This window comes from Sebastes umbrosus, chromosome 8 (assembly GCF_015220745.1).
Source record: "Sebastes umbrosus isolate fSebUmb1 chromosome 8, fSebUmb1.pri, whole genome shotgun sequence".
Taxonomy (NCBI): Eukaryota; Metazoa; Chordata; class Actinopteri; order Perciformes; family Sebastidae; genus Sebastes; species Sebastes umbrosus.
In genome coordinates this window covers 35,918,902-35,932,272 of record NC_051276.1, presented here as the reverse complement: position 1 = coordinate 35,932,272, position 13,371 = coordinate 35,918,902, and the positions used below count along the sequence as shown (strand labels likewise).

At 42.2% G+C, this 13,371-nt stretch overlaps 1 protein-coding gene across 1 annotated transcript in view; it reads right to left on the bottom strand.

The window, feature by feature from the left end:
- LOC119493167 (2-oxoglutarate dehydrogenase, mitochondrial-like) overlaps positions 1-13,371 on the bottom strand; it is a 37,655-nt gene extending 24,284 nt beyond the window's left edge. The window contains 4 exon segments of the mRNA XM_037778297.1: positions 2,891-3,067; positions 10,519-10,560; positions 10,562-10,924; positions 13,229-13,371. Of these exon segments, the coding sequence (XP_037634225.1) occupies positions 2,891-3,067; positions 10,519-10,560; positions 10,562-10,759 (417 nt within the window). The 5' untranslated portion in view covers positions 10,760-10,924; positions 13,229-13,371.

Sequence of the window (13,371 nt, the reverse complement as noted above, 5' to 3'; positions counted from 1 at the left end):
CACACACACACACACACACACACACACCTAGTTATCACACACTAACACCACCGACAGGCAGGCTGGCTACTGGAGGTCTCCACAGGTCCAGGACCAGAGTCTGTAAGGGTCCAGATTACAGTTTATTCAGTCTGATCAGGTCCAGCAGATGTGATGGTCTAATTATCCTCAGCTTTATGTCGGTGAGTATCGCCGATCAATAATTATATCAACTATCCATATATTTGCTTCATCTGAGTCTATGTGGAGGTAGAAGGAAGTTACCACTTTTATTGTTGTAGTCTGAGTAACGTGACGTCATATCCGTTCCGTATCCGTAAACCAGAACAAACCGCAGCGAGTGAGGACATTTTTTACATATTTTTTATCAGATATTCTTCGGATATTTTTCAAAAATCTTTTCACATATTTTACTAATAATATTTTGTACATCTTTCACAAATATGTTTCTCATATTTTACTAATATGTTTCAGCTGTTCTTCTAACATGTTTTTGGATGTTTTCCTGATTTTTTTGTTGGTGTATTTTTGGGATATTTGTCGGCTATTAATAGGATATTTTTAGCATTTTTTTGACCTATTTTACTAATATTTTTGGATAATTGTCTAATATTTTTTGGATTTTTCAACTTCTTCTGTTTACTCCTTTACCGTCTATGGATTTTTGAACATTTTTCTAATATTTTCTTGGACTTTTTTCTGATATTTTTTCGGATCATTTTCAAAAACCTTTTCACATATTTTACTAATATATTTCAGCTGTTCTTTTAATATGTTTTTGGATGTTTTCCAGACTTTTTTTGTTGGGATATTTTTCGGATATTCATCAAATTTCTTTTCACATATTTTACTAATATTTTTTGGATGTTTAAACTTCTTCTGTTTACTCTGTTACCGTCTATGAGGGACACGGGATTGGTTTCCCCCTGAAGGGGGCGTGGCCATGAGAGCTTCCTCTGGATGACGTGTTGCTGATCTGATGGATTTTTTGATGATGGCGGCGGAAAAAAAACCAACACAGAAAATGAAACCTTTTCCGAAAACTTAAATGATGGACTAAAGTTTCGGAGTCGGTGTGTAACGGCCTTAAAAGACATGATTTGAGAAGGACGGCTAACGAGGATAAAAACGAATCAGTGTGAGAAGAAGAATCAGTGTGATCTGACTCTTCTGATTAAAGCTTCACTCGGAGCTGTGGGACGTCAGAGACGTGGACGTGATCAAACTGTGATTATTAAAATTAATCTAGTGGAGATGAACTAATACTGAGCTGTGTTGTTTATCTGAACAGCTACTGTGTGTCTCACTAAGAGGTTTATTCTGATTAAATCAGACGTCATCAGTTCAATCCGACCCGTTACCTGCAGGTTCAGGTTCAGATCAGGTCTGGTTTCCTGTTTAAAACTCTTTATACTGGTGTGGTTCCAGTCCAGCTCAGGACCAGTGAAGACCTCCACTGACTACACCAGTTATCAGGTTTCTCAACCTTTAACTAACCAGCAAACAACTAAAGACAAGTCATCATGTAACTTCATGTTCACGAGCACGAAGAAGCTCCAATTATATAGAAACAGAAATGTTCAATTGAATTATTAAACCTATTAATCATACTTTTATCTTTCTGCTTTATTCAGGTTGAGAAACTCTGAACTACATCACACAGGTTTTTAATAACTTACACACACTAGAACTGTGTTTTAGTAGGATATAACTTCTTTAAATAATAATTCAATTTAAAGATCACAACTTAAAATATGAGAAACAGAACAAACACAGTTTCATTATTCAGTTGGCTCCGTTACATGAAGTTCTGGGGAAAAAAGACACGTTAAATATCACATCAAAACATAAATAATGTAGCAGGAAGCGTAAATTAAACGTATTCAGTTTTTATGAAAAAAAAGAAGCAAATAATCAAGATAGTAAATGCTCTAAAAAATCACCAGAAAATAAATTAACTTTGACTTTAACATTTGATTCAATTTAAAACTGAGCAAACTAAATGCTCGATACTGAACAGACTTAACTAGATTTTTAATTAAACTTTAAATGAAAGTAGTCTAAATCTATGGTTCTTTATGTCTTGTGTCTACTTGTTGTTATATTTTAAAGGTAACATGTACAATAATTCACAAAGAGGCAGGTCGGAGAAAATAAACAGAAATGTGTTTTTTTTCCCTTGCTCTTCTATAAAGGGCTAAATCATGAAGAGACACCAGTATGGTCCTTCAATATGCCTCCTTTAAAAAGACCAGTTCACCAAAATTGTAAATTCTAGACGATATCTCAAAACGAGCACAAATAAAACCAACAAACCAACCAGAGTAAGAAGACCATAAATCCACTTTAAGAACCAGAGAAAAAAAGAATCATCATGTTTCATCCGTTTCCTTCAGTCTCACAGTAATCCAGTGACGTTGATTTATATCCTCTGATTTACAGACGTCTCTTTATTCATCCACGGACACAGACTCAGAGGTGGTTTCAGTCCAAAATGGCGGCAGCGCTACTGCAGCACTATCTAGCGACCGTTGTAAAAAAAAAAAAAAAAAAAACCAAAACACCACCTCTTTGCTTCTAAACTCTTTGATCTCACTAAATCCATGGCAAGATTATACTTCCTCCGGACTGTAGTTTCACACCCAGTGATTTTGGTGAACTGGCCCTTTATGACACATGTGGAGTGTGTTACTGTGTCAGATCATCTTAGCCCTGCATCCTGCAGTGTGTCATCAGTAGTTCAAATGTGTGTGTGTGTGTGTGTGTGTGTGTGTGTGTGTGTGTGTGTGTGTGTGTGTGTGTGTGTGTGTGTGTGTGTGTGTGTGTGTGTGTGTGTGTGTGTGTGTGTGTGTGTGTGTGTGTGTGTGTGTGTGTGTGTGTGTGTGTGTACCTGGTAGGCCCTGATGAGCGACTGCACTGCCAGGTGATCCTCCACCAGCTTCTCCACGTTGGGCTGAGCTCCCACCAGAGAGGAGAGAGGAGCACCTGCTATCAGACCCAGAGGAGACTGGTACGCTGCTCCTGGAGGAGCACCGGCGTTAGCGTTCCTGAAGAACACGTCCCACGACTGGAGGAGGAGGAGGAGAGGAAGAGAGAGAGAGAGAGAGAGAGAGAGAGTGGAGGAGGAGAGGAGGAGAGGAGGAGAGAGAGAGGAGGAGGAGAGGAGGAGAGAGAGAGAGAGGAAGAGAGAGAGAGGAGAGAGGAGGACAGAGAGAGAGAGGAGAGAGAGAGGAGGAGGAGAAGAGAGAGAGAGAGAGAGAGAGAGAGAGAGGAGAGAGGAGGACAGAGAGAGAGAGGAGAGAGAGAGGAGGAGGAGAGGAGAGGAGGAGAGAGAGAGAGAGAGAGGAGAGTGGAGGAGGAGAGAGGAGGAGGAGAGGAGGAGGAGAGAGAGAGGAGAGTGGAGGAGGAGAGGAGGAGGAGAGAGAGAGGAGAGATGAGGAGGAGAGAGGAGAGAGGAGAGAGGAGAGAGGGAGGAAGAGAAGGAGGAGAGGGAGGAGAAGGAGAGGGAGGAGGAGGAGAGAGAGAGGGGGAGGAGAGAAAAAGAAAATATTTGTAATAAAACCACAGAAGAAGAGCAGCCTGTGTGTCATCATGTTTAAAGGTGTTTAGTGAATATTGATGATAATCTAACAGATGAAACTCGTTCTAGATGAGTCAGGCCTGCGATCGCCGCGCAATGCATGCTGGCTAGATTTGTGTCCGACCTGATCCCGACTTGCTCTGACATCATGACCACATGGGCAACGATGAACTCACGAGATCGAGGCGGCTGCAGTTTTTAGAGCCAGACGCCGCAGCTGCTCTCCACCGACTGTAAGACCCAGGGGCATGATGGAAAACGCCTGGCTGTCGCCTGATCAAAGAGCTGATTGGCTTAGTTTTGACACAACTTTCTGTGTAATTGTAATATTTAACGTTAGATTGTAGGACATTAGTCTTAATGATAAATATTATTATTATAATAATGAAGATTATTTATGCAGCACTTCTCAAAAGGAGTGCTCGTTATGTGCTTTACAAGGCAGACATAAGAATAATAAAGGACAGAATACAACGACAGACACACGCACATTTCCACATAGATTTGCAAACTAATAAAAAGAAATCTGAACGTCTGAAAACTACAAGTAGCCTACAGATCTAACAGGAAGTCACTATTCCTGTCCACTTTCCCTGCTGGAAACATCCAACATATATGAAGACAGACTGATAGACATGAATGATGGTGTCCTGTCAGACTGAGCTATCCGCTGATAAAGAGTCTAAATACCTGATTCAAAAAGGAGAGGAGAGTTGTGTTTCTAACTTCTCTCTCTCATGTTAATAACAGAGAACAACCCCAGCAACATAAAGGGCTGATTCATGGAGCCTCAGGCTCCTCACTGAGGCCTTCCTCAACAACATTTTTGTCTTCAGACGTGATCCAACAACACGACGTATGAACTAGTGTTTCTCCTTCACCCCGCCCTCTGACAGCCTGGAGCCAGAGAGGTTAAACCAGGAGAGGAATCCTCCTGAAACTAATCCCTCTCTCTGTCTGTCTGAAGGAGAAACAAGCAGCATTCATGTTGTAGTCAGAAGGCTCAGAGAGAATCATTACAGGCTGTTTTCTCTGTAACAGCGTCAGTGACTCATGAGTCCAGAATGAGCTGAAGAACCACAGACTCTCCACCCTGCCAGTAAACATCTCATTCCTCCGTCTGAACGCACCACAACCAAACACTCTCCACATGTCACTCCCCTGATGCAGCTCTCCTCTGAGATAATCAACAAGGTTCTGAATAATGTGAACGCCAGCACTAGCTGAGTCAACGTTAGCTGTAGTAAGTTTGGAAATAACTGAAAGAACTGGGGTTGTATGTATACTCCCGTGTTCTGAGAGGTAAAATCACTGTTTTTGTGAATGGAGTCTGGTGGCTTTGAAGAGAGCGATATAACGACTTCAGTTCCCCGTCAGAAAGGGCTGTATGATGGTGAGGTAAAGACACCAAAAAACTCTCTATCAGTTTAAGTGTACGCACCTCTTTACCTCGCTGTCAGACAGCCCTTTACCTCGCTGTCAGACAGCCCTTTCCGACGGGGAACTGAAGCCGTTGTATCGCTGTCTTCAAAGCCACCAGACTCCATTCATAAAAGCAGTAATTTTACCTCTCAGAACACGGAGTTGCTGATCTACCGCCGCTTCCATCAGTTAGTTTGTTTATGTTATTTTTTCTTTCGTTGATTTTCAGATTAAGAGTTAAATAATAACTAGGGATGCACCAATTGCAAAATTCTGGGCTGATACCGATGTTTAAAATAACAATTTGGCCGATACCGATGTTTTTGTTTTATTTAGGTTTGCTGTTATTTATTCTTCTTCTGTTTCAGGGAAACAAAGACGTCTTCATTATATAAAATAACTGTTTTAAAGTCATTCAGCGTTTCATTACACGTCTTTGAATGAACACAAATTCAATCAGACAACTTTATGAAACAACCTTTAATATATAACCTTTTTCCCCCTTTAAATAACTGCTTCAAAACCCTTTCAGCTGCTATACAGCTACCTAAAATGAAATGTAAAAGTGATTAGAAACATAATCAGTGTTTCTAACACACAGACTTTACTTGGGCGGGCCGCCCACATATTAACCGCCACCCAAGTATATATTTGATGACCCATTTTATCATTTTTATTTAATAAATAATAATAATAAACAGTGGAAAGGGCCGTTCTGCTGCACAATGAGTACTTCATGAACATTCAGCTGATTTTACTTCTGTACTTTTACTTGTAACAGTATTTTCACGCTGTGGTATTAAAGCTATAATCCTCAACATTTTCATTACAGTATCACTATACCTGCTATAGTCATTAAATGTATTTACACTCTGCATATGTACTTATATGTTCATAGATAAATTATTCTAAAGGATCAGAGTACTTGTTCCAGCTCTGGTGATATTTCTGCTTAATGAGGGAAACTCCCTTCGCGTTGTTCTGGGACGAGTCCGACTGGTTTAATACAAATCCACACAAAAACTGATCACATGCCAACACTAGCAAGGAAAAACTACCAACTCAGCAAGAAAACTCTGAGCTGTGACACATTAAGAGTCACCAAAACTAGCTCAGACTCATCACCATTCCTTCCTGCACATAAAAAACAGAACTTTTAAAGTGATTATATATACTGGTTCTGCTTTATGTTTAATATTTGATGTGTGTTTTAACCAACAGCAGATGTTAGTGTATCGTATTGGGCCTCTTGTTGATCACACATCACATGTTAAACCACCACATTATCCAAATCAAGGGTTTTCCAGCAGCTCCGGTCTGTAAACTGGAGCAGACACTAAACCAGGTCGACTCCATTTCAGCTTCAAACCGCTGCCTTCATGGTTACTGGGAAAACTTACAAGACAAGTTATTCTCCTTTAAATGGACTTTATCCAGAGATTAGAAAGAAACTAATCTGCATTGTAGTAAAAATCAGGGTTTGAATGACTCTGTGAAGAGGTATTTATTAGATTACATGTATTGTCATTTCACACAGTGAGTTGCAGTACAATGAATTTAGTATTTAATGCGCCAGGGAGAGGTCCCACGAGGGGATCCTCCCACACCGACCTGCACCCTCACATGTTAAATCCAGCGTGGTAAACACTACACAACCAATCAAGGATGGACACGCTTTGGGTTTCACACATTGACAGGAAAAGCAGAGCTAGACAGAGCAGAGCTAAAGCTACATGCTAACTTCTAAAAAAGGCCAAGATATGTCCAAAAATAAGGCTGAAAAAAGCAGGGGAAAAAGGCCGAAACATGCCCAAAAAATGTCCAAAAAAAGAGGCAGAAATATGTCTGAAAAAAGTCCGAAAAATGCCTGAAACATTTCCAAAAAAAAAAGCGGAAAAATGTCTGCAAAATATCCGAAAAAAGGTCCGGACAAAGGCTGAAAAAAGACAGAAATATGTGCAAAAAAATCTGAAATATGTCCGAAAAAGGCAGAAAAAATTCCAAAGAATGGCTGAAATATGGCCGAAAAAATGTCCAAAAAAGGCTGAAATATGTTTTAAACAAAAGTCCGAAATATGTCAGAAAAAAGGCTGATATATGTTTGAATAAAAGTCTGAAAATCCAGCGCGGTAAACACTACAACATTCAGTAAAGGATGGAAACACTTTGGGTTTCACACATTGACAGGAAAGCAGAGCTAGACAGAGCAGAGCTAAAGCTGCATGCTAACTCTGTCACGGACAGGAAACGTTATGGTATGGCGGTAAAGTTGCGGTGGAGCCGGCCGTCGCTCTCGTCTCCGTGGTCAAATGGGCCGACGCTACGACTGTGGAGCACCCAGATACTGACATTTGTGTTTCTCTGCATTGAAACGGCCCCGATGGAGCTGACCATGGATGGATAAAGAGAACGGAGCTGATGGGAGAGCTAGAGACCACCTTGGAGAAGTTACAGGAAGTAGACACGTGGGACTACGTCCGCTTTGAAACCGGACTTTCTGAATCAAAATGAGAGATCAACATCAATATCAGCAGCGACATCAGAGTTACTGACTACCAACCTGCTGCTGGTTACCTACTGTCATCTCATCATCTAACTAAATACAGCTTAAAGGAGAGCGTGTTGTTCTCCACACGGTGTACTCTGACATGTTCATATTCTCATATTAACTGCAGCTATATATCTATATAATGAGCATGATGTTCAGTATGAGTCTATAAGGGGGTTCAGACCTGCTGTAGAGCTTCCAGCTGATAACGGGAAGGTCACAGATCTTTACATAACAACGGGGACATGTAACATGACACACACGTGTCAGCCACAGGTTCCTCTATATGACCTCCATGTTCACCTCCAAACATTACAAACTACAGGTTATCAGACATACTGAAAACATATTCTGAGGCAGTAAAACATGCAAACATTAAATTGATCCTTCACTACCAGAGGCCTGTACTACAAAGCGGGTTCAACGGTATGTTGAACCCGCTTCGGGGTATATTCTCGTTATCTGGCTTCACTAACCCTAACAAACGAGATCACACTAAGCGGTCCTATGACGCCGGTTATCAACTCAGTAAATCAACCCAGGGTTTCTCAATCTGGCTGTGAGCGCGTTCACATGAACAGGGCAGTGTTTGCAGCATCTGACCAATCACAGACATGAACAAGACTACTGTCATCAGACAGACAGGCAGAGAGACACAAGTAAGAAACTATATTAAACAAATACGAAGAAGTGAAACACTTAATCAGACTAACAGTAACACAGTTGAAGCTGCCAAATGCAGGAAGGACGGCTGGCAAAAGAAAAAACTCCCGATGTGTGAATGCGTAAATTAACAGACTTATTAATTTAACGGAACACTCAAAGTCGGATATAGTCATTTAGATATAAATAGCTTTTAGGAGTGTAATAGAGGAATGGATTACACTTCTATATACCCTGTGGCTAATATGTAGCGGGTATGACTATTTCAGCCTTTTTTCCGTCTCTGACGGTGTGACACGGACTCAAGACCAAGTAAAAAATAAATAAATATAAAAACATAATTCAAAGAGGTAAAGACCCACAGCATAAATCCAGGTGTCCTTCCTGCATCTGTCAGTTTAAACTGTGTTGATTTCAGTCTGATTATGACTGTAACTTCCTCATATGTGTGTAATATTATCATACAATCACCGCACCGAGTTCTGATTGGTCAGTAGGCGGTGCTTTTATACGAGTTGATCTCTTATGTGGAACAGACTTTTGTATCGATTATCTTGTTGTCATATAGTTGGAAGCCAAAATCGTCATTGAAATTGAAGTTTGATTAATTGCACAGGCCTATCGAGGGAAAAATGCCTGTTGGTGTCTATTGTCATCTGGCTGACTTGTTAACATGTTGGGAGCTCCTCACTGGGAACTGTGGGTTTCTTCTACACTGAGTACAACCAGGACAAAGTTTACCCATTAACCCTGTAGGAGCCAATCACTGATCAATAACTAACAGCCCCCAGATTCTCCTGGTTTGAGGTGAGGGTCGTGATGCCCTCCAGCCTCCCTCGTCTTCACTGTGGACGGTCATGTGACTGAGCTTCAAGCTGCTATTATTAGTCTGGTTGTCCTTTAAGACTCAGTTATAATGTGTGGTTGGTTTATCTCATGCTGGGAGGGCAGAGTTGAAAAACTGGTTTGGATTTGCCCTTTAAATACCAGCTAACAAGAGACACATTTCCAGATATATAAAGGCTGTGAACATGATTTTATTTATGACTTATGTTGTACATTTATGATGTTTTGTTTTATAGTTTGTTTGTATTAAGCATCGTGTCTCTTGGACATGTTTGTACCGCCTGACTTTGTTAAGTTTAATACAATAAACCTCTACTCTGTTAGTAACCATCGTGACGTGTTGTTTAGTGGAGGCAGAATGATTCTCTGAACACTTTAGCTAACGCTGGCTAGCAAGTATTGTTGTCTTGTTTTTTTTAACAATGGCTGAATAAAATCCTAGTTTCTCTCAACATGTGCCGTCACTCACTCTCCAGGATCACCAGTGGTAGTTGAGAAAGTTAACATGAACCAACGGGACCAGATTAGACCCCTGCGCCGCTGGAGACTACTGCAGGAGGAGGAGACAGCTGGATAACGCTAGCTAGCTAACGCCTGCTCTCCTCCCGGTGAAGTCGTCTCCTAGCGGCGAGGAGTGATGCAGAGGGACCGTGACCCGGCGCTGTCCTCTGTTGGACTCATTTCCTGTAGCATGGTGGAATTAACAAGGTAGCTAGCTAACTAGCCAGTCGCTAAATGAGTAACAACTTAATGCTTCATCCTCACACTCTGGTCACAGCGTAGGAAAGCACCGTGCTATCACCAGATGAGGGACGACTTTGTTTGGCTCATTTTCTGTGTTTCATGACAGCGTGGTGGAATTAGCGAGTGGCCAAAACTGGTGGCCAACGGCCGCGCTGTAAAGATAAATTGAGGGCGTATAAATCTTTGGATGTCTATAGTTAACTATCCTTCAGTAAAGTCAGTCAAAAAGAGAGTCGTACAATATCGGATGAAGCGTTTCGGAGCAGCAGCCAACGGCTAACGGCTGCTGTTAGCAGAAGGCTAAATATTAGCAACATTTACTCTCCGTCTCTGAAACGTTTCTCTGATATTATAGCTCTAGAGCCTCAAATCACAGTTTGTCATCTCAAATGTCTGTGATATCTGGATTCTGGCAGCCAACAACACAGCAAGAGGACATTTTAGATGTGTAGTTTAGCCCACTGCTAGCGTTAGCCTCCAGTCTTTCCTTTGGTTAGCTTCCAGCTAACACAATGACCTCATCACGACGTCCTCATTAAAGGGTTTATATAAAATGTTCTGGGATATAATCTACTGCAGAGTGAATCCCTGAATGCTTCACAGCACCATCAGCTAACTTCTGATTATCATATTAATGTTGTACGTGTATCTTTGACGTGTAAACCTCCATGCATGTCGTCCCCTCCAGACCAGCGGAGGGCTCCACAGCTCTTACCTTGTGAACACTCTTGGGGTCCTCCAACCAGGCGAAGTACACTCTCCTCCACGTAGTTGGAGCTCGTCCCGTTCAGGAACGGCTCCGAGGCCACCGGTGCCGTGTAGCACCGGATTGGCTGAAACGTCCTTGTGCCACCTGCGGAGGCGACTGTGATTGGCCGCTGCGGGCCGACAGTCTGAGCCGCCTGCGAGGCGGTGAGCGGACGCAACCGCGCCGCACAAGTCCTTAAACGATGCATGAGCAGTCCTTAATGTATCACACGCACCACGGCGGTGGTGGTCAGGCCGACGGGCCGGACGTCCTCAACCTCAGAACGACGACGGGATAAAAAAAACTCACTCCACCGGGGTTAGTCCCAGAACAGAGAGGAAGGAAGCGTCCACCGTCTACTGGTCTGTTTCCTCTGAGAGAGAGACAGAGAGACACTGTGTTAAAGAGAGAGAGGGTTTGTGTTCACGTTTCAAACACAAGGAAAAGGAAACTAAACAAGCTCATTGAGCGACATCTTGCTCATCTTGTTATATGCCAAATATATGTCAAAAAGCAGTATCAGAGTATTTTACATTAAATCCCGTCTTTTCTCTTCCTGTAAACGCTTTTAAATAGTTGATGACTCATCCTGCACACGGGGGCGTTTATAAAAATTCATCCAATCAAATGAGACTTCGGGCGACTAGCTAGCCAAACGTTTGTGGATCGAATCAATATACGTTCTTTGTTTGAGGTAGCTAACAGAGAGACAGGAAGAGATGTGTTTTGGTATATCAGTGGACAAAAACGCTGTTTCATTTCCAAAACTATGTGGGTGAGGTCTGATTCATTCAAAGGAAGCTTTACCGATTTTCAACCAGCGCAGCGGTATCTATAAATATATAGATAAAGGAATAAACTTGAATGAGGAGACTTTAAGGTTGAAATAATGTCCCTTAATCATGTAGAGTTCAAGTAATGTGTTTCTGAATGTTGTTGCCAAAGCACTATTCTATACTTCCAGGAACTGAACAACAGCTGACAAAAATATTGAAGTTCTTTGAAATACAATGCAATGCAGAAACATCTGGACCATCTTCCTTCTTATCTATTACCATCCTCCAACTACTGACAGCCCAGCCGCCCCACACTGAGCACCTGTCTCATGTTTTTACCTGTTTTAATGCAAGTAATATTAATCCAGAAACATCAGATAGTTAAAAGGAAAACACTGACAGGTGAACATTTTACTGACACAGCATACTTTTACTTTAAGTAGGCTAATAATACTTGGTAGTGGAGTATTTTCACAGTATGGTATTAGAACTCTAAAGTATCTGAATACTTTTTTCTACCACTACACACACCTGAGGTCACAACCAAGTCACAAACAAAATGTGTGGTTGTGAATGTAAATGCCTCCAAATGTCCTACCATGAATGTGCCAGGTTTTAAATTGCTATTTCCACCTGTAGGTCTCTGGACAGGTAGGTAGAATACAGTCAGAACAATTACATAACTATTACAGACATTACAAGAACATTAGACATTAGTATGTATGCAAGTTTGCTGTGAGTATTCAGTGTTTTGTCAGACTCGTAGGTAGATTGATCCATTTTTTAATGCTATAACAGCAGAAAATTGTATTTCAAGCGTTTTTGAGTTGTGCAGTCAGTGTAACAGTATTAATTTCCGGTCTAACAGGGCTCAGAAAGCTCAGTTCCGTCTTCATGTGCTCCCTCAGCTGCTTATGTTTTGACCTTGTTGGGTCTCCACTCCCTCCAGCCTGCCTCCATTCTGCTTCCCTCAGCCCGGCCTGGACACGCCCCCCTACTAACTACCGGCCTCCTCATTGGCTGTAATAAGACTCCACGGCTTCTCCTATTGGCTACACCAGCTGTCACTCACTTTGTCCTTTCACGAGTCAAGAGTTCCCGAAAATGACTTCTCCATAAAAACACAGTAAATAATCTGCAGAGAGTAAAACACAAACAGAGCCGCTTATTATCACTCTGCACACTCTAGCTCCACGGCTAGCGCGTTAGCTTGTGTAATTAGCTCTGTTAATTACCGTTAGCATGTTTAGCCAGCAGGCTAAAGGGAAGCTAACTTCATGGTTCATATATATATATATATATATATATTCTTCTATTCCCCCGCACCGACAGTTACAGCGCGTCTGTAGACAGATGACCTAGCTAACGTTGCCCGGTACCGGAACTGTGTGTGTGTTAGCATAGGGGCTAACATGCTAAGAGGTGTGTTAGTTAAAAGCTGCTAGCAGGCTAACAGGCTACTGTGCGTGAGTGTGTGTGTAGCAAGCAGCTAACATGCTAGCAGGCTGACAGGTTACTGTGTGTTTGTTAGCATGAGGCTACAATATTAGCATGCTAACATGCTAGCTAGGTTACTGTGTGTGTGTGTGTGTGTTAGCATGCGGCTTAACATGCTAACATGCTAGCAGGTTCTGTCTCTCCCAGGTCGAATGTTAGTTAGTTCATGTTAGCATTAGCATGCTAATGCTAACATGCTAACAGGTTACTGTGTGTGTGTGTGTGTGTGTTAGCATGCTAGCAGCTTGTGTGTCAGGTCGTTGTGTTAGATGTGAGTCAGTTAGCGGGTTTTAGGTAGTTCGTTCTAAACTGGACCCGGTTCCGTTCCTGTCATTGAACACCAGACCCGGTACTCTCCCCGGAGACAGCCAGACCTCCTGAGAGTCTCCGTCCCGGTTACTGACCTGCAGTAACGCGTCTCAGCGGCTCCTCTCTCTCCCGGTCTCCCGGTTGTCCTTCTACTCTCCCGGTGAGATAATGACAGCTCGAGGCGCTGAGCGTGAAGCGAGAGGCCCCGACGTCATTACGTGACTCGAGGCAGCGCTGA